Source organism: Anser brachyrhynchus (assembly GCF_964034855.1).
Source record: "Anser brachyrhynchus genome assembly, chromosome: 4".
Lineage (NCBI taxonomy): Eukaryota > Metazoa > Chordata > Aves > Anseriformes > Anatidae > Anser > Anser brachyrhynchus.
Genome location: NC_137698.1, coordinates 47,721,720 through 47,741,592, shown reverse-complemented (window position 1 = coordinate 47,741,592; position 19,873 = coordinate 47,721,720). Strand labels below are relative to the sequence as shown.

The window sequence follows — 19,873 nt, the reverse complement described above, 5'->3', positions numbered from 1 at the left end:
TGCTTTTTCTTTCTGGAGGACATGTCCAGGAGCTCCAGAACTCAGAAAACAAACTGAAATCAGTTTAACACATTTGCTATTTTTTCTGATTTAAACTAATTGGAAACTTAATCCTCTGAATGTTTTCTTCCATCCACCTACGTAGTTAGTCTCCAGCTGGAAAAAGCTGAGATTAACTTTGGCTTTTGCATTACTCATTTTTAACATCTGTTCTTCCTTTTACTAAACTCTTGAACTCTTTGCAGCAAACTGACAACTGGGGCAGTCTGTAGGTAGAGCACACATCATGAAAAGCAGGCAGTGAGCTCTATATCCACATAAAATGGAGGTTAAAAATGCTGTATTTTTAGCTAAGTGTGCTGGAGTTACCTCTTTAGGTGCTGGATTCAAGATGACTTTAGCACAGTTAATTTAAAGAGCATAAGTCAGGCAGTTAACACTAGAGTTACTATCCAACCTAAAACTGACGAACAGAATAGGATGACCCAAGCTTATAATTTGTATTTTTGTGAGACAGTCTCTCAAAGTTATTTTAATTTAATTTAATATTAAGCAGATATTTATCTTTGATTGCTTGCACAAATCTATCCTAATTCCTCAAAGCATGCTGGTGGGATTAAGAGCAGGTGATGGATTCTGCATGGCTGCTTGAGTGCTTTACTGAGCCAACAGCTCAGGAAGAAGTGATGCATACCCAGATACTATCACTGCTGCTTTACTTCTAAGGTTTTTGTGTGAGGGTAATTGAGTTGATCCTGGTTACTTGACAGGGTCTCGGGATGGCAAGGCAGAAAGCCAAAAGGTCTCTCTTAGGGAAAAGGTGAAGATTACGGTAAAAATTGCTCTTTTTCTTCTGCAGAGCTGCTACGGAGATCGAAAGAAGACCCGTAATCTGGAAGCCTATGTAGAATGGTTCAACAGGCTCAGTTACTTGGTTGCAACAGAAATCTGTATGGTAAGCAAGGACTTTATCTGCTAAAAGGTTTTGCTTAGTCTAGTTGTCAAAACCGTGGAGCCTTTTTAGGTTTGGTGTCCCTTCAGTATGCCCTTGGACTTTCCATTCTCTCAGTTCCATGCATATTCACGTGTGTCTGAAGAGGAAATAGGTTGCATGTTTTCAGCATCATACTTGTGCGTCCACATTGTTCATATGACAAAGTGGTGATGTTATACTGCATTAGTCCTTCTTGGCACAGGAATGGGTCTGGCCCTTCTCTCCTGTTATCCCTCATGAATGGAGCCATCTATTCTCTCCTGTGTGCTGACCCCCTTCTCTGCTCAGCTGTTCATCGTACCCTTCTTCTTTGCAGAGCATCCTTATCTGTTGTCCTTGCTCTCTGTCTGCTGTCTGGCTTGTCTTTTCCATTCTGACGTTTTGAAGACAATAATGTGGTTTAATCTATAGGTAAAGTGTAAAAAAAGCAGTGTAAAAACAGTGTAAAAAACCAGTGTAAAGTCATGGTACACATGGAAAAGACCTTTGTAGGTGTTTCTTCTTTTGGGGATGGGTTAGAGCTCTCTGTTTCCAGCTGAAAGTAACGCTTCAATGTCATCTCTTGCAGCCTGTGAAGAAGAAGCACAGAGCAAGAGTGATAGAATATTTCATTGATGTGGCACGGGAATGTTTTAATATTGGCAACTTTAACTCCTTAATGGCTATTATTTGTAAGTATGCATCATGAGATGTTTTGTCCCTGTTTGAATCTGGATAAATGAATTGTGGTGCTTCATAGGGAACTCTACTGCTTAACATGCTCAGCGATGTGCAGTTGGGAGGCAAAATGGCAGAGAATTGCTAGATGTTTTTGTAGTATTACACATGTAAGAAATTAATTACTCTTTAGTGTACATCACAGAAAAAGCTAAGTTTTTGCTGTAACTCTTCAGAGATCTAAATCTCTGCTTTTTGAAACAAGTTTTAATGCTAAGTTGGAATAGACACTCCTCCTGTAATATGGAGGATTGATGTCTTTTATTATTTCTACAGCACCATAAATATCCTAGCAGTTTAAAAATTCCACACTTTTATATCAGATAGGAAAATATCGGGAATATTTATGGAAATGGTAAAATTTCCCAGAGACCGTAGATTTCCATAAAATTTGTAAAAGATGGTGTTAAGACAACTCATTTGACTTTTTTACTCCATATTCACGTTTATCGAGACCACATGAACTTATAGCATGGTATTTTTTGAGAGATTTTTCTGTAAAAGATGTTGATTTTTGTTTCCAATGTTTTTTTACCACTGGAATTTCAAGAAAACAGTAAGTCTGACTTTAGAGTATCTCTGCTGAAAATATTTGTTATTGTTAATAGCTCCTTTGCTCTAGAAATACTTACCAGCCTTAGCCACCTCAAAGATTTCAGAATGTTCAAACAATTTCTTTCTCTTACATCCAGCTGGCATGAACATGAGTCCTGTCTCTCGATTAAAGAAAACATGGGCAAAAGTGAAGACAGCCAAGTTTGATATTCTTGAGGTAAGTTTGACCAGTACTTGGACACATGGCTGTTAGTAGCATGCTACTTTAAGCAGCTCTGAAATGCAAGTATGGCTGCTTTCTGACATGTTTAATTTAGTATATATATATATATGCTCTTAGTGGACATTCCAGAAGGTGTAATAAGAATGTTTCAGTTATCTTGTGTTCTTTCAACCTGGAAGAAGGACATTGAAGTAACTGCCTTGTTACTTCTAAAAAAAAAAAAAAAAGGAAAAAAAAGTAGGTAACATCTTGAGAGGCAGATGTATTAGAAGAGGTTGGTGTGGATTCGCCTAATGCAGTTCTGCCTTTGAAAATGCAGTTTAGCTGTAAGGCAGCTGCCTCGTCCATTCAGAGAAATTCATCTTGAATTGATTGATTGCCAATTATTTTCAGGTAGCAGATGCCTTTGGCAAAGATCATGTAGGTGCAGTAATACAAGAATTTGTGATCTACCCAACAGATTATTTACCAACAAGTTAATTAGCTTGGTCTACATGGCAGTCGGTTAACTCAGACTATAAGTAATACAGAGACAATGTGATGTTCTGGTCATGACGCGAACACGGAATGTTTATTAATATCATCCAGAGATTTGACTCGGGCTATGACAACAGATTAAAACCGGACAGTTGTAGCCACCTCACACTTGCTTCCCCCACCCTTGGGTGGGAGATAGCCTTCCTTGTGTCAAGGGGTGGCTGCAAAGCTCTTAATCAGCTCTTAATATCACAGTCCTATTTAATTCAAACCTATTATGCAGGCCGGGCTTTGCTGGTTAAGGGCGTGTTTCATGAGCGATGCAGTCATCCTGACCACTAGCAGCTTTAGCTGCCTGATCTTACTCTGCCACTGCAGCCAAGTCAGCTCTGAGAGATCTGCATACATAGGAAGAGTAGAATATTAGTGTCAAGACCCACTATTGTCTTAGTTCATGATTTTGGCTTTTGAGTTAAAGCTGAAGCTACATTATTGGTGAAGAGGGAAAGAAAAGGTCCATAGTGCCTGCCTTCACTTTCCTGCCCTGACTTTTGTTGTGATGAGCGAACATTTTTAAAATTACATTTCTGTTCTGATTGAAAGATCAGATAAAGAGATGCCACAGTCCTTTAAAAGGCTGTGTTTGTGGCGCTCTTACACAGACCTCTTGCTTTTTAAAATAGTTGCTCAAGTGAAAAAGTGTTGCGTGTGGTGATGACGCTGGCTCTCTGAAGCTCATTATTTACATTTCTTCATGCTTTGTAGCATCAGATGGACCCTTCCAGCAATTTTTATAATTACCGGACTGCTCTGCGTGGAGCTGCTCAGAGGTCCCTGACAGCTCATAGCAACAGAGAGAAGGTATGTTTGCAAATGACTTGGCAATGGGCAGAAAAGAAATAAGCTTAAGTCACATGGTAAGCTTTTGTCTGGGGAGTCTGATTTTCATCAGTTCATCTCAGTGTTTTTTTAAAAAAATAAAATCTCAAAACTGAATCCCTGTCTATTCAGAATGTCTAAATACTACCTGTAAGCTAGCACCTAGATAAATGCAATATTTCAGGAAACCATTTGGATCAAGAAAATGACTCTTCGTCACAGCGGTCTGCTGAAATCCCGTCTTGTTTGGTACTGGCTGAAAGTTGCAAACATGTAGTGATTGATTTGATTATTTATATTAACTAATATACATTGCCTCAGCTCATTTATACTTTGACATGAAAGACAGAGAAGAACTGGGAGAGTGGTGTTTTTACGCCCAAAGGAGAGGAGGTCGGCTGGCCTAACTGTGGGTAATGCATGTTAGTTCAGAGGTGTCTAATTTGGGGAAATATCATAGTTCTTCAGAATCTGGAAGTTGGCCTCTGGTGTTTCTGTCTGTGTGCTTCTTTTATGAATAATGTTCTTTGCATGTGGAATTTGCAAAGGAGAGGGACTGATAATTGCTGAAGCAGGAAGGATAAAGAGAAGAAATGTTGCTGAAAATGTTAGAGGACAAACTAGACATGCGAAGTTTAACTAGTGGTTGCAAAGAGACTGAAATGAGCATCTCTCTCTTTTAAATGGTTTACAGTTTAGGGTGGAAAAGCTTTAAAATCTACTCGGAAAAGATACTCCAAAACTCAAATCTAGACAGAACTTCTGTCTAAATCCTGGGGAGTGCCCTTCATGTACAGTATTTGTTAGATGAGCATTAAATATACTCTGGAGTTTTAGTGGCAAAGGTGAGCTGAATCAGATATTAGTGGGATACAGTGGGTTAAAATCCCCCTTTGCAGATTTCTGGAATGACTGCAAATTATGCATTAACAGAGGTGGCATCTTTCTTTACTTTGAAAAATAATTAGCTTCTAAGAAATAAGGTGGATTTGGTCGCACATTCATGCAGAGTCTTGGTTGTAGTTCTTGTGGAAGGGAGCCAAATAGCTTCCTAGCTGCCATCCACTTAGGAGCTGTTGTTCGTCAACTGCTTACAACATTAGCACTTTGTGCTGTGTTTAATAAACCTGATCTTGCTGCTCATCAAATAATTTAAACTACCAGGCAGGATGAAGCAATTCCATGTGCAGACTGCTTGTCTATACTGATGTTATACACGTGTAAATAAAATCTGTTTTTTCCTTTTTTCTGAGTCCTAAGGATCTGTTTGCACAGCATTCAAAACATCGGAAGTTTAAATGTTGATTTTTTTTTTTGAGAGAGAGAGAAAAGTGAATTTTAAGACTTCAAAGAAAGAACTTTCACATGTTGAAATATTGCAGCCAAGTCTCACTTGGAATTGTGATATGGTGATATTTGTTTTGTGCTCGGTTGCAACAAGGATGTGCAGCTATGCAAATTTTTGTAGGATGCAAATTGAAATGCAGTCATTTGCAGAATGTAAGCATATTCCAGCATTCTCCAAAGGCAAATACTTGGATTTGTTCAGTCAGCAGGAAGTGTTCTGTTTTGAACCAGTCAGTGGTAAGGATCAATTTCTTGCTTGAGCTCGTAGAATTGTACATCAAAAGTCATCTATTTAAGTGGGCTTATAGCTCCAAACTTTGTCATATTGTTCTCTAGCTTAGATCTCCCCTCGTTTACCAGACAAGTCCCTGTCAAGAGAGATAGCTGCACTCTGAAGAGATACCCTGCAGGAATTTGGGGCACAAGTGGAGGTTAATGTCAACTTCCAGGGAGGCAACAGCATCACCTTTTATTGGATGAAAATTCTTCTGTTTCAGTGAATTGATCTCACTTCTTCATGTCTTCATTCTTACATGAATAGCCATTCCAACGAATATTTTCCATGCTGGCCTGTTTACTCAGTGCCTACTGAAACCACGAGATTTTGTGCCTACCTGGTTGCATTTCAACCCCTGTGTTAAAGAGGTTGATGCCTTGCCTTTCATGTTGTTGCTTGGTGGCCTGCTGTGATTAAATTGCATGCTTTTGTTTCTTCCACTGCCAGCTTTGGTCTGTTGTATGTAGACAGTTTCCTGAGCCTGAGAATCTATAGTGCACCTACTCCAAGAAGCAGAACAGAGTTAGGGGCCATGCTAGTTCTGGAGGCACACACTGTTAGGGGAGGGTGGAGACAAATGCAGTCTTAAGGCAATGGAAGCACTAAGAGGTTATAGTAGGAGCCCAGCAGATGACAATATACTGTCAGCTCTTGCCTTTGGGTTTGATTTTTGGTTAGGATTTCCTCAGCTCCCCACAGCATTTTATCCCAGCTATTGACTTCCATGTAGCTGTTGATAAAGTATGTGCAAGAAGTAGGCATCTCTTGAGTTGTATGTTCTGGAATCTGCAAAGAAATACAAGAAAGTGAAAGCAAGAGGGAAAAGAAATAGAAATGAAGTGAGCTAGGCAAACTGTTGTTCTAAACACAACTTGTAGCCACACTGGACAAGCAGTGGAGTGCCAATGGGTGCTGAAATTGTGACCTTGAGAGAGCTACGTTTCATGAAACCTTCAAGGTAGTGGAAGCAGTTGTTTGGCACAAACGTGGAAAGGAAATCACAGGGATTAGCTTACCATCCGAGGGAGGACTTTATGTGTTATAAAATGTAGTGAACACAAAAAGTCTGTGGATTGAAAGAGAAATTATATAGATCTTAGTCATTTGGTATGTTGTTTACCTTTTCTACCACCTGACTTCACTTAATTGTTCTCTATAGAGCAGTATATTTTGATTCAGTACAAGACTGAGAATATTCTTGTTCTTTCCTTAGATCGTGATACCTTTCTTCAGCCTCTTGATCAAAGATATTTACTTCCTCAATGAGGGCTGTGCCAATCGTCTTCCAAATGGTCACGTCAATTTTGAAGTAAGTAGAGCAGTGTGGCACTGAGTGGGGTATTTATATAGCCTCAGCCCCTTTAGCAGAAGGCTGAAGGCAGACCACGATTCAGCTTCCACTGGATTCTAGGAAAGCAAAAGTAGACTAATTTGAATATATCTGTTACTTCTCACAGGAGCTGAGAGGTAGTCAGGAAAATGCAGTTTTGCTGAAGTTGTAGTGTTTATAGAAACCTATTCAACAGTCACAGTTTTTAGTGGGGAAAGTCAGAACTTCTTTGCAGTGCTCAAATTCATCTAAACATTTCAGTTCACATGTTTATTATGCCTAACCAAAAATCATACAATTTAGTATTTTGGGTCTTCTTTTCAAATTCCAAATGTAAAAGTTAAGTCCATCCTTTGTCAAGATACACATGCAGTAATTTTGTGCATGACAGTTAGAGATTGTCTCTGAAGAAATGTGTGACAGAGCAGCAGTGAAGAAGTTCTGAGTCCCTTTCAGGAGTTCTTCTGCCTTTGAATTTACACTTCTTATCTGACAGTGTGGATTACCCAATCATTTGTTTTCTTGTGCTTTATGTTTTAAAGAAGCTTGGGTCACTCACACAAAATTACAGTAATTTCACTTCTTGTAATCAGCCTCAACTAGCCTGGTTCTAAAGTTAGACAATGTTTGTAGTCTGGAATGCCCTTTTTCACAAAGAAGCCAAGTGCTCTTGAGACATGTTAAACTTCTCTTGAAAGAGCTTGTCAATGAGTGACATCAACACACTACATGGGGAATTCTTATTTTTGGCATAAACTTCCAGCAAGAAAAATGAGTGTTTCAGATCGATTAACTTAAAAAATGGAACATCTGGATTTCAAAATGTCAGTATGAATCATCTGGAGACTTGATGTGAAAATTACTAAATGCTTCACTGTGAAACAGGCAAACAATAAGCATCATCAAACTTTAAAGTTAGGCATAGAACTATTATCAGCTCCTTGAAAAGAAATTGAGTGCAAATCATGATCTACTATTTATATTCATGATTAACAACAATTTCAACATGGTGGAGGAGTGGGAAGTCATCCCAGGTTGAAGCAGAAACACAAAAGTTAGAAGCTGGGTTGTTCAGTCATGTTCAGTATTAGTTTAAAAGCTGGGAAGTTCCCAAGCCTTGGGCTTGAAACCGAGGGCTCTCTCTCTCTTTCAAAAATGTTCAGGTAATTAGTACTCTCCAATATAGCATCTGTTTTGTTTCTTGTTCTACTCTGGCAGAAATTTTGGGAATTAGCAAAACAAGTCAGTGAATTTATGACATGGAAACAAGTGGAGTGTCCATTTGAAAGGGATCGGAAGATTCTGCAGTATTTGCTCACCATCCCAGTCTTCAGTGATGATGGTAAGGAGCTCTGGACTTTGTGCAGGTCAGGTGTCACTGACTATTGCTTGTCTCTGTCCATGTTAACTCATTGCTTCTTCCCAGTAAAAAAAAGACTGACCCGAAACATCTTTGTCTGGGAAGTTAAAAAATGCTTCTCCCTTACAAATGAGAGGGAAAATAAGATTTTTCACATGATGTGCATGTGGCCTAGGAAAATCAACTTTGTCCTTCTTCTCTAAAATGGAATGAAAAAAAAATGATTTGGATATGTGGTCCCTGTAAATATCATCTGAAGTGTATATATATATATGGACTTTCAGGACACTTAAAAGGGTGCTGCTTGAGAAAGAAAACTGGGACTTGGCTGGTTTCTTGTAAAGCACCATTGCCCTGGGCTCAGTTTTTCCTTCTGAATGCTTTCTTCCACTCTCATGCTTTTCAGTTTCCAATAGTTGTTTTTCCCCTTCAGGGTAGTCTTTGTTCTCATACACTTTTTGTTAGTATTGTCTGTATGTAATTATAAGCAAAATGCTGTACTTTCTAATGGGAATCTGGAGTCCTCATCTGAGGGATGGATAATATAAGCCTGCTTCAATTAACTTCCATCCATTTTCCAGGGAGAGCACACTTAAAAATGCCAGTAGGTTTAACATATTGTATTTGCTTGTGATTGCAGCACTTTACTTGGCTTCTTATGAGAGCGAAAGTCCTGAGAATCACATTGAAAAGGACAGATGGAAGACTTTGAGGTTTGTGTCAAAGGTTACTCGCATCAATAAATAAAGAGAATAGGATATGGAGCTAGCATCAAACAGTTAAAACCAAATGGCATGCTGTATGTTTCAACAGATGGGGCACAGCATCTGTACAAATCCGCCTTTCACTCTGGGACTCTTAGAAAAATGAGCACAGTCTTTATCTGTAGCCCTCTCAAGCCTTCTCTCCCTTAGGGGATTGGAATTAAAATAAGTAATTGTGTATATTAATTTCTTACGTTATTCAGTGTAGGAAAAACACATTCTAAACTTCAAAGAAATCTGTACTTCCTCACAAGTACTATAGAGCATTCTGGTTTCAAGCAGATATTTCTGGAGCCACTCCATCCCTTTCTGCACCTAGGTTTTCAGAGAGGTTTGCACAATGATCATTCTGCGTCAAATGTATTCATGAAACCAGGTAATGATTTAGAGTCCAGTGTGGGAAAAAGGAATTGCAGCAAATTCTGGCTTTCCTTTCACTGCTGGCTGAACATAGCCTAGTCAATTCTTTCATTTTATTAATTATGGAAAGATACAGGAACTATTACAGCACTGGTTTAGCTTCTGCTTTGCCAATTAACTTAAAAAAAAAAAAAAAGGTGAATTTATGGCGACAGAGAAAACTCATCAGGTACCTAGATGGAGACTTAGAATTAAATAGGTATAGATCTGTGTTTTCACCCATAAGCCACACCTCCATGTCAGTTTTTAAACTACCACTATCCCAAGGAACTGACCATTAGGCAGTTGTTCTTGTCACTGTTTCTGGCAGCTGGTGCGATAACACCTGGAGGCACCCATGAATATAACGCCCCAGTTCTCCTGATACACTCTGGGAGGCAGCTGTGCACTACAACCATGGTGTTTTTTCCTGGGATATCATGAGGGGATGTAAGAGTTACATTTGACTAGTCCCAGTGAATTTGGGGAGGGGAGGAAAAAGGAGAATTACAGTCAGTGCATGGTCACTCTGGCCCAGTGTATCCCACACAGAGGCGAGATGGACAGAGAAAGACTCGGGGATAGATCTGTGGTAATGCTGACCTCAGTTCCACGGGATCCTTATCTGAGTCACTCCAAAGCTATCTGAGAAGATGTACATAATGGTTGTCTTCTTTACATTTACCTCTTTGTTTCAGGTCAACGCTTCTGGGCAGAGTCTAATACACGAGATGGCTGCTGTTTCGGCTGTTGCTACATTTTGTGGCTCATCAAGGGGCATGGCGTGGTTTATTTCTTTGTGTACTGAGCAGCGTTCAAGGTGATGAAAACTGCAGTCAGTTGAAATACCTTGTCAACAAAGATGAGACAAGTTAACTCAAGAACAAACAGGCAGCTTCTCACATCAGACAGATGAAATTAAATCACAGCCCACTCTTGGCTTAACTATTGATTGAAGACAGCGCTGTCAGAACCCTTTGAAGAGCTCAGATGCCGCCTATGAATCATTTCATACCTGGATGAAGTATTTTTCCCCCTCCTTATGCTGGAGCTAGCTGCTACAAGGACTCTGCAGAGTTAATACTGGATTATGGAGGGGAAAAAATTACCATTCCGTTCAGTGAAATCCAGGTTTGCATCGAAGAACTTCGTTCCTAATAAGCTGAATATAGCAGGAACTTGGCCTGACTGGGATTGCTAACAAGGGAAAGGACTGGACACAACGTATTGGCTGCTGGGGAGGGAGAGTTTCTCCCCGCCACTGTAATGGTGGCTATTTTTTTTCTTTTCCATTATGTTTTTGAGTTGGCTGCTGGCAGACAAACTCATTATTAAGTTATTTAAAAAAATATAAAGTAATAAAAATTAAGGCTGTGGTAGAAAACACACCTGGTAGAAAAATATAGTAGCTCTGTAGCTTGGACTATTTTACAACTTCTAGAGAGCTTTTTTTTCTTTCTTTCAGTTGTTTACAACTAACCACTACATGCTACAGACATTCTTATTTTTACTATGCTGTTTTGTTACTCTTATTTTCCATACTTGACCTTCTTATATTAGGTTGAACAAGCTGACTTTTCTAGAATGGTCTTTGAGAAACTGATGTACAAGCTATGTTAAAATATGAAAGTATGTTTTTAAATCATTTTTATAATAGCTTTTTTGAGAGGGTAACAATGGAGAACACAATCCAGTATGACAGAAATAGCAAGATGCCAAAAAGGAAAAGAAAAAAAAATGAATGAGGCTTCTTCTCAACTACATCTGTGAACAAACAGTCTCCCTTTGTTTGCTTTATGGATTATAGTTATGACTGTGAAGTAGTTCACTGTGTTACACACCTAATAAGTTTGTAGTAGCTCTGAATACTTAGCCACTCTATTTATCCTAGGAAGAACCTGATGAGGAAAAAAAGAAACTGTAGCTGTAGATCACCCTGGATGTGAAATCACTAAGCAGAGGCACATACTTGGAAAAACAGGTATTTGCAATTATCCTGCCACTGTTACTTAAAAAAAAAAAGAAAAGGCAAAGAAATAAGAATAAAGATATCTATTTGTTGCACTGTATTTCTTGAGTTTTCAGGTAAGCTGGTGTTTAATTTCTGACCATCCTTTTTCAGACAAGTATTTAATTTCTGAGTTCTGTAAGAACATGCGGAAGTAGCCTTAATCAATAAGAACAATAAGAATACATACTGTCCTTAACTACTACCTGTTTGCTGGTACAAGGTACTGGAAATCAGTGAGTTACATATTCCGTGAGCTCCAGCTATGGGAGTGCCTCAAGCCCTGACACTGGAGAAGGATTCCTCTCCTCTTCTCCCATTCAGTGAGTTAGGGTGAAGGAGAAAGAAGAGACCAGCTCTTTGAAAGGAGACTTCGGCAGTTCACAGAATTGCATCCCAGCTTTTGTCAGGTGAGGGCTTTCCAACCTTTCCCTCTACAGCCCTCCCCATTGTTCAGGCTTGCAGGCAGGACTTAGTTGATGTACAGTGCTGACAAAAATGGTGTATTCCTCCTCTACATCTGAAAATAGGCTGATATCATCATAAGGTTCATAAATGAAAGTAGCTTCCATGACACAATATTTGCATCCTTATTACCCTTCCTTTTTACATTTTTATTTCTAAGGAAAGTCACAGTCTGTAGCAAAGGGTTAGATTACTTGTGAAAATAACTTAGCCACCTCCCTTCTGCACTGTAACACAGTTTGACTACACGCCTGGCTTAGAAATGGATTTGTTATTTATGTATTTGAATAGAGTCTTTGTAAATGAAAGAAGAAATAGCATTAAGCTGCCTCCCTCTAGCCTGTGGGGTCTGGGTGTTGTCTTGTGGGCCAGGTTCTTACAGAGAGGAGGCAGCACACAGCAACAGAGGAGGTGGCTGCTTCCTTGGCACAGTAGCTGGGCAGCAGGTGCAGGAGGCTGTGACTGGTGCTTGAAAGGAGAATGCAAATTTCTTAGCCCCAGGCAAGCCAGAGGCCGCTCCTTTAGGGGTTATGAACTAAGCATTTGATGTTAGAGTGATGCAGATCTCATCACACTCTGTACCCTCTCCTCCCACGTTCTGTGAACCTTCTGTTCTGGGTGTCCACTGTGAACATTGAGCTACTGCTAGGCTGTTGTTATGGGCTTGAAAACAGCTAGTAGCTTGTACCTGTAGCAAATGAGAGAGAAAATGACTTGTATGGCTAACCAGCTCCTAAAGGAAACACTGCAGACTCTGAAATGAGGAGTTACAAGAACTCAACTCTACAGGTTGAGTGTTCAGTCAGGACTTAACATCCCTGTTCAGAGCTGACAGATGCTTGGTACTTAATAGGGACAGAAGGAGCATCAAAGTCGGCCCTGTAAAAATAGCTCACACATGACCTCTACCTCTTTTTCCTTGTGGTGCAAGCAGAGACAAAAAATGAGTATCTTAAGGACCCCTATGAATCAACTTATTCAGAAGAGTCTAGATGTCCAGCTAAGCCCCCATTTTCTTTCTCCTACTTGGGTACAGTTTCATGCTATAATCATGAAAAAATAACTTGCATGCAATAACACGCAAAAGCCTGCTTAAAACTATTATCTCCAATGAAGCTGTACTTCCAAGTGATGTATTTTTTTTTTCTCAGCCTTCCTAGGTTGTGTGGTCTTGACAGAGGGGAAACAGGTGCTTGATCTAGCAGTAAAATTTACTTTTATAGATAGGAAGCAAAATGTGATTCATCTTCCAAGGCTATTTGTGTTGGGAATTTTCCCTGGCACTTGGGGTGGTGGTCCCGGTATTAGTTTTGTGCAGTGAGACCCCTTGTGGGCTTACTGTGGTATTTCTGCCGGGGAAAAAAAAAAAAAAAGGAACAAGGCTTCCATAGTATGTCTGCTAGCTCCGTCAGCTCCTCTGTGTCTCTTCTTGGTCATGCTGGACAGATTTTTTCCAGGTACATAGGAGAGACAGCAGTGTGGAGAGAGAGGCTAACCCCTCAAAATTCATTCTCTCACAACTCCATCTGTCCTGCTCCTGCAGCTGCTGTCAGACAGATCCAGATGGTCCCGCTTCTACCAAGCAGCTGTACCCTAACCTACTTTTATGGTCATGAAGTCTTCTGTCATCAGCTGGTTTTCAGCTTGAAAACAAGGCTGGTAAGGATTTTCAAGGGAACCTGTCTATTTACGATGTTACTGTTGTTAGCCTGCTGCTAAACTGACACTGCAGACTCCACACTGATGGAATAGAAGGTCAGTGAGATGTGAAGTGTAAGCTTAGTGCCAGAAAGTACATTACTGATACCAGCAGATGCTCTACCATTACTCTGCTGTGCTGCATTAAGCTCTTCTGGAGTATGTTTATTTTCCCTTTGATAGAAAGTTCTAGGTTTAGCACAGCCTCAAAAGATGTTTTGTTAAAGGCCAAATACATACCCTGTGGTGTAGGATTTTCTGCTTTGCTACTGCTTCTCTCCCCTGGCCTATGAAGTCCAGAGGTTGGAAGAGAAGTTGTTCTTAGGACTGGTAGCTGCAATAGGAAGCAGCATCAGGAACCAGACCACTCCAGAGAGGGACACACCAAACAGAGCATCCATCTTGGTGTTACAGCAGGATGCTTTCGTAAACCCCAAAGTTTGGTCTTGCAGTCAAAAGTCAAGATGACATAGCCTTCCTTAGAAATTACCGTTTAAACTATAAACCAGCCCAGGACCTCCTAACAAAAAAGTATTTGGAAGGAAAAAAAAAAAAAAAAACACCTTGGCCTTTGAACTGCTTTTTTTCCCCCCCTTTTTTTTTTATGGCAAGTATAACATTAAGATTCTGGATGCCTCACTGCTTTTCAATTTATTATTTTTTTTTCCCCTGAGAGAAAATGCATGTTTTGGGCAGAGCCTGTTTTCTCTTCATGTGTGCAACTGCGATAGAGGGCTTACTATTTCTCAAGGAAACAATAATGTTTTCTTGGCTGTCTTTCTGAGCTGAGCCATCTTTCACATTTATATTCCTGCCAACCTACTCAAAACTGAAAGTATGAAAGCAAGATACGATAAAATGCAGCAAATAAAAAACTATGCATCTTTCTGATTTCAACGTCTATAGAAGAACTGTTTTAGTACTCTACTAAAACCTCTACTGTTTTAGTAGAGGTTGTAGAAAGTCAAAAATAATTAGGGCTGGGAGCAAGTCTGTTATTTCAGAGGGAGCAAGACTTTCCTTAGACCTCTTTCTAGTTTTAGTTTTCCTGGTCTACAAAAGAAGTCAGAGGAGGATCTATCCAGCAAGGGAAAAGATGATATGAAAGGAAATGAGTTCACATTTCCTGAGACGTTTAGTTAGAGACAGCGGTATTGAATGGAAAAGCAAGCAAGCAGGCAAAGTTTGTGTTACTATAGTTGGTTTGACTATTGAACTTCATTTGGACTATGTCGAACTTTGGGCTTGCTGACACAGAACGTCCGTTTGTAACCAGAAATGCTGTAGCAACTCTTGTTGCAAAGGGAATCAGAGAATTGCTGCATCTGTTAAACTAGGCAAAGTGATCTATTGCTTAAAAGGAAATAATGTGAAGTTCTAGCCAGAGGGGTCTAATAATAAAACAGTAAAAGATAATATGAAATCAGAGCAATTAGTAAGGAATATACTTACCAGTATGGATAGGTGATAGTTTAGAAAGTTAGCATGTGAAACAAGTAAAGAATACATCTATTGAGATGCTTTTTCCCCAACATCATGTTTCACCAGTGCTGCTAGCGTAACGAACTCCTCTGATGTAACCAAGGGAGAATGTTAGGATTTCCCCTTCATTTTGCTTGAGCAAATCTGTTGCTTTTTTGTATGCATTTCTGTATGGCAGTGCAATCAGGTCTAGAGAAAATAGCAAATGGTGTCCCTTGATCCCCATGTAAGCCAGTTCGATAATCAACAGAGCTGATACTCAGAAGCCATTTGCCCCGCACTTAAAAAAAATAAAAAATTCATGGTACTACATGTTCTCAATCAACATTGCAGAGAACAGATGTTATCTGAATTCTGAGGGCTGAGCATTAAAGAAATCTGATCTGTAAATCTCTGTTTTAGGTGCAAATGTCAGTCAGCTGTAAACACTGGAAGCTAAGGGAAAGGAGAGAGCGAGATGTGTAGTGTACCATGCTGTGACTTTATGCTGTGCTTATAATGTGTCATCTACATTCTTCTCTGATAAGGCAGCATTAAATTGTTTATTGAGAAATTATATTTAATTTCTCTGAAAGAAAAGTGATTCACAAGTGAAGGTATGTTACTGAGCTTTACTTATTGCGCTATCAGTGGTTTTGGGGTGGCAGAGTAGAAGAAGCCAATATTTTCTTCTAAGTTCCTTTTCAATTTTCACGGTGTTTATAGTCCTGTGCACTGAAAAAAATAATCCCTTTACTGCTCAAATCAAAAGTCTAGCTTGTATAATACAATATTGGGAGTGAATGCAGTCAGGGTTCTTTCCAGTGAGTGCATTTTAGGATCTCTCTACCAACTATTTTGTTCACTGTAGCTATCAGAGCTTGTAATTTCCACTATTCTTCAAAAAAACAGAGTGATTCTCCCATAGTTACATGACTCTTGGAGCAATACCTCTGAGAAATACTCTACCTATCATACTGCTAACGATAAACTGCAATTGGAGTCCAAACTTCAGCACATCAAACATAAGCAGAAAGCAAATTTCTCTGCAGAGCTGCTCCTTCGAACTCACTGAACAAGAGGTAAAAGGCTATGCCATATTTGCAGGGTACCTGGCATGTAACAGGGCAGGAACTTTGAAAGTTAACTCAATTTAAATGCAAGTTGAAAACAGACGCATCACTGTGTGCCACTCCTGTGAACTGTGGTGGTGTGCAGTACAAATGGCACAAGCAAAAGGCCAGTTTCGGGATGCGTGCCAGGGGACACAGGCACTCCCAGCTGGGAATGTTCAGGCTGAGAGCCAAAGCAGCTCGGCCGTGCTGCAAGTGATGCACCAGGGCAGATCCCTGGCTCTGGATGTCCAAGGGCCTGGGCCGTGCCTGGGCCTCGCCTGCCGCAGCCGCCTCAGAGAAGTGCACCAAGGTGGCCCTGGCCCCTGGACTGCCCGCAGGGAGGGCTGGCAGCAGAGCCCTGCCCTGCACACGGGTGCAGGCACCTGCGTGGTGAGTGTCTGTGGCCCTGGTGGAGAAGCACTGGTCGGGAGTCACTCACTTTGGCGAGCAGCTGAGAAATGCAGGGCTTTCCATGATCTGAGCCCGGTGCTACAGGCTGGTTGAGAACCGTCCTGTCAGGGACATCTCGTGTGGAGAGGGGGCAGATCGGCAACCCAAAACATCTCGAGCATAAAGAATGTGTGAGGGATTTCCTGCCTCAGGAATTCCCTTATCACCTCATCTGTGTTACCACGTGGCACTTAGCTGACTGGCACGTGGCTCACTAGCATGTTTCAGTGTGTATTTTAAAGTGCATGTGTAGAAATAGTTTTATGTGGGGGTTACAGAGCTCCTGTTGCCTAATTATTTATGCATATCTGTCCTAGGCCCTTGGTATTTGAAAGCCTTTTCCTAGCACATGCTTGGGTCTGTAGAACACATGCTTTAGCTCCTCCTGCCTTCTTGTCTGCGCTGCAATTTTCTTCATAGGTCATATAGCAATTTCTGTTTGCCCATCTCAATCTAGCCTGATATCTGCAGTGCGATGGTGAAGCCCTTGAGTTGGAAGAGAGAAAGAGGGGAGGGAAACCAGCTTGCTTTTTTTGTCTCACTGTGTTAGACCTCAGAACAAGCTGCAGTTAATCCAATCACCCCGTGTGTTACTAAACATGGGCTGGGACTGGGGTATTGTCAGAAACATAGCTGGGAAGGGACATGGGGAAAGGTCTGTGACAGCACCGGCGCCAAACCAGACAGCCCCACCTGGCTGCTTTGCCTGTGGTGGTGGCAGCAATGAGAAAAGCAGGACGATGCAGCAGGATCTCCTCTCCCCAGCCAGGCGCCTGGGCCAGCCTGTCCTGCATGGCTGTGGCTGCTTTTGTAGCTCCAGGGATGAGGATGGAGAACCAGGAGCTGGTGACGTGCCTCTGCTGGTGGACAGGGCAGCAGCAGAGCCTGGCTCTGCAGGGCTGTGTCCTGGGAAGGCTGCTGGGGCTCTTACATCCACCAGGCTCCTCAGTCCCAGCTCGCTTCCTCCCTGGGCCTGGAGAGCTCTGCCCAGCTGGTGTAAATGGCTGTAAATGTTGGCACAGGCTCTCCTTGGAGGGAGGCTGTTAGCTGCCCCAGCACTGGTTTCCCACAGGTTGCTCTTCAGCAGCTGATGCTGGGGGGAGGATTGTGGCCAAGGGGAGAATCCAAGCCTGGTCCTGGCCTGCACGTCCTGTTGTAGGAGGGGCGCAGAGGTGCAGGACTGCCCCGCAGGGCGCAGACTACAGTCAGCAATGTGACAGCTGGTATAGTGCCAGAGAAAGGCTCTTATACAAGCAGCCATGGCTCCTAGGTGTGCCATGTCCAGTGACTGGGGCAGGACGATGCTGCTTTGTGCTCAGATGGCACCATTGTTGTTGATGTAACTGAGTGATGATGATAGCGATAATAATTTGGAACCTACCAATTTTTATATGAACATTTTGAACTGCTGAAGGTACTCCTGCCTTAGTGTGTATAATCCAGATAATTCAGTATAATCCAGATAATCTCAGGAGCTGAATGCTTTCACTGACCTGTGTCAATCACTGTCAAAAAAGCTGTGGTGGAAACACTATCAAGAAGTGGTAGCACCTATCAAAGGGCTTTAGTAAATGGCTGAGGATTATTTTAAGGGTTGAACTGTTTCCTTTTTCCTAGAGGGATGATCAGATTCATCTTCAGAAAAAGAGAATGTCACAATCTCTGAGGCTGGTCAGATTTACTGCATAACTCTTGGTAAGTCACTCAAACCCTGACACGCACCTCTAGAACCTGATCCTGATGCTGTCAGTGACTGGGGAGCAAATGAAGGGTATGGCTGCTGGACATTGGCCTCAGTATAACCTTTTGCACCAAATGGCTGATTTTTCAAGGTCATGACAAATTAATTATGAGTCCTCTGAGGTTCCATGATTACGCACTAAAGTAGGCTCTAGCCAATGCACACAGTAGCAAAGCAGAAGTAATCTTGGCAGTCTTTGTTCCTACCCAAAACAAAAGAACAAAGAAAACACTAAGCTGATATTTTTAGTGCAGGATAATCCTTACACATACTTCTCCCCATCTTTGACATGTCATAGGTAAAACTGTTTGCAGCAGAAGTTTCTTTGCGGCTCCCATTCCCCGCTACCCCGTTCCCTCTGCAGCTGGGTTCTGCCAGCTCCTGAGCACAGTGCAGAGCTGACTGTGCAAGGGGACACCCTCCTGCAGGGTCTGAGGGTGGAGGAAGGACTCCCCAGCCTCTCCAGCTCAGTGCACAGCTGTGGTTCTTGTGCTTTAGTTGGGCCTGGTAATGCCTGGGCAGAGCTGCAGGGCCTGTTTGGGTGTGTGGGCAGGGACTGGCTGCACCACTCTTTTGGGAGGGCTCACGGATGAGATTAACACAGCTGCTTCAGAGATCATGCCTCAACAGTCCTGGGTGTGAAGTCTTCCTCTCCAGTGACTGGTTAACAAAGATTTTGGTAGGGATTTTCTTTTTGTGCACTTTTGGCTGAGGGCAAGGACCTCACTGGTGAGAGAGGGCTGGGAGTGTTTGAACAGTGGAGAAAGGCACCAGCAGTTATTTTATTTCTTGGTTTTGTGTGACACCCTAGACAATGTGAATCTATCTTGGCATACAAGGCTCTTTTACCTGAAGAGCCAAACATAAATGTAATTTAAACTAATCCAAAATGGTGATCTCTAGAGCAAGTGGGTAATCCCAACATCTAGCTGCTCTTTGTCTATTTGTAGTATCTGGCAGTATCTGTAAATTTTGACTCAGCAGGTTGTAAAATTACAGGGAGAAAAAAAGACTCATGCCCTGGTTGTTTTAGTTTCTTAAATTTTGCATTTTACCTTGTCCCCGTCTCCAGAATATCTGAACATTTTACAGTGGCACCAAATAGGTTGTAGTGTCCTAGCTGAATTGCTGATTTTTTTTAGCTTTAGTCTAATTACAAAGTAGCTGTTTAAATGTAAAAGCTCAGATATACGCGACTGTCTAGGAAATAGGCTCAGTAAAGTTTATGATGATGTTTAATTCTCATTGGATTTGTACCACAGCCTCAGGCAGTTTCCTGGAAAAGATCCACCTTTCAGGGCATGTGAACTTTTTCCTCCCAAAAGCACCTCTGCTGTACAGAAAGGTAAAAAAAAAAATGTCTTCATCACGAAGTTATCATTCATAATGATTTGCTAGCAAGTTAAATGTTCCCAGCCTACTATTAGAACTAAATTGTATGTCTCTTCAAATATCTTAGGAAGCAGTTTATTTTATGTAAATTAAACAGCATAAGTCCTGGCAAAATTGAGTGCATTAGCAAAGGAGATAGTATCACACAATGTAACACTGAGAATTCAGAGGCACTGAAATATCATTCATAGCTAAATTGGCTTCTTTTGCAGACGGCTACG

The 19,873-nt window shown here is 41.3% G+C and overlaps 1 protein-coding gene across 7 annotated transcripts in view; it reads left to right on the top strand.

The window, feature by feature from the left end:
* RASGEF1B (RasGEF domain family member 1B) overlaps positions 1-11,391 on the top strand; it is a 155,510-nt gene extending 144,119 nt beyond the window's left edge. For all 7 annotated transcript variants that reach the window (XM_080591481.1, XM_080591478.1, XM_080591477.1 and 4 more), the window contains 8 exons: positions 860-955; positions 1,563-1,665; positions 2,404-2,483; positions 3,732-3,827; positions 6,683-6,778; positions 8,018-8,141; positions 8,800-8,872; positions 10,021-11,391. In XM_080591481.1, the coding sequence (XP_080447607.1) occupies positions 860-955; positions 1,563-1,665; positions 2,404-2,483; positions 3,732-3,827; positions 6,683-6,778; positions 8,018-8,141; positions 8,800-8,872; positions 10,021-10,045 (693 nt within the window). In that variant the 3' untranslated portion in view covers positions 10,046-11,391. The remainder of the gene's footprint in view (positions 1-859; positions 956-1,562; positions 1,666-2,403; positions 2,484-3,731; positions 3,828-6,682; positions 6,779-8,017; positions 8,142-8,799; positions 8,873-10,020) is intronic.
* Positions 11,392-19,873: the final 8,482 nt, after the last annotated feature.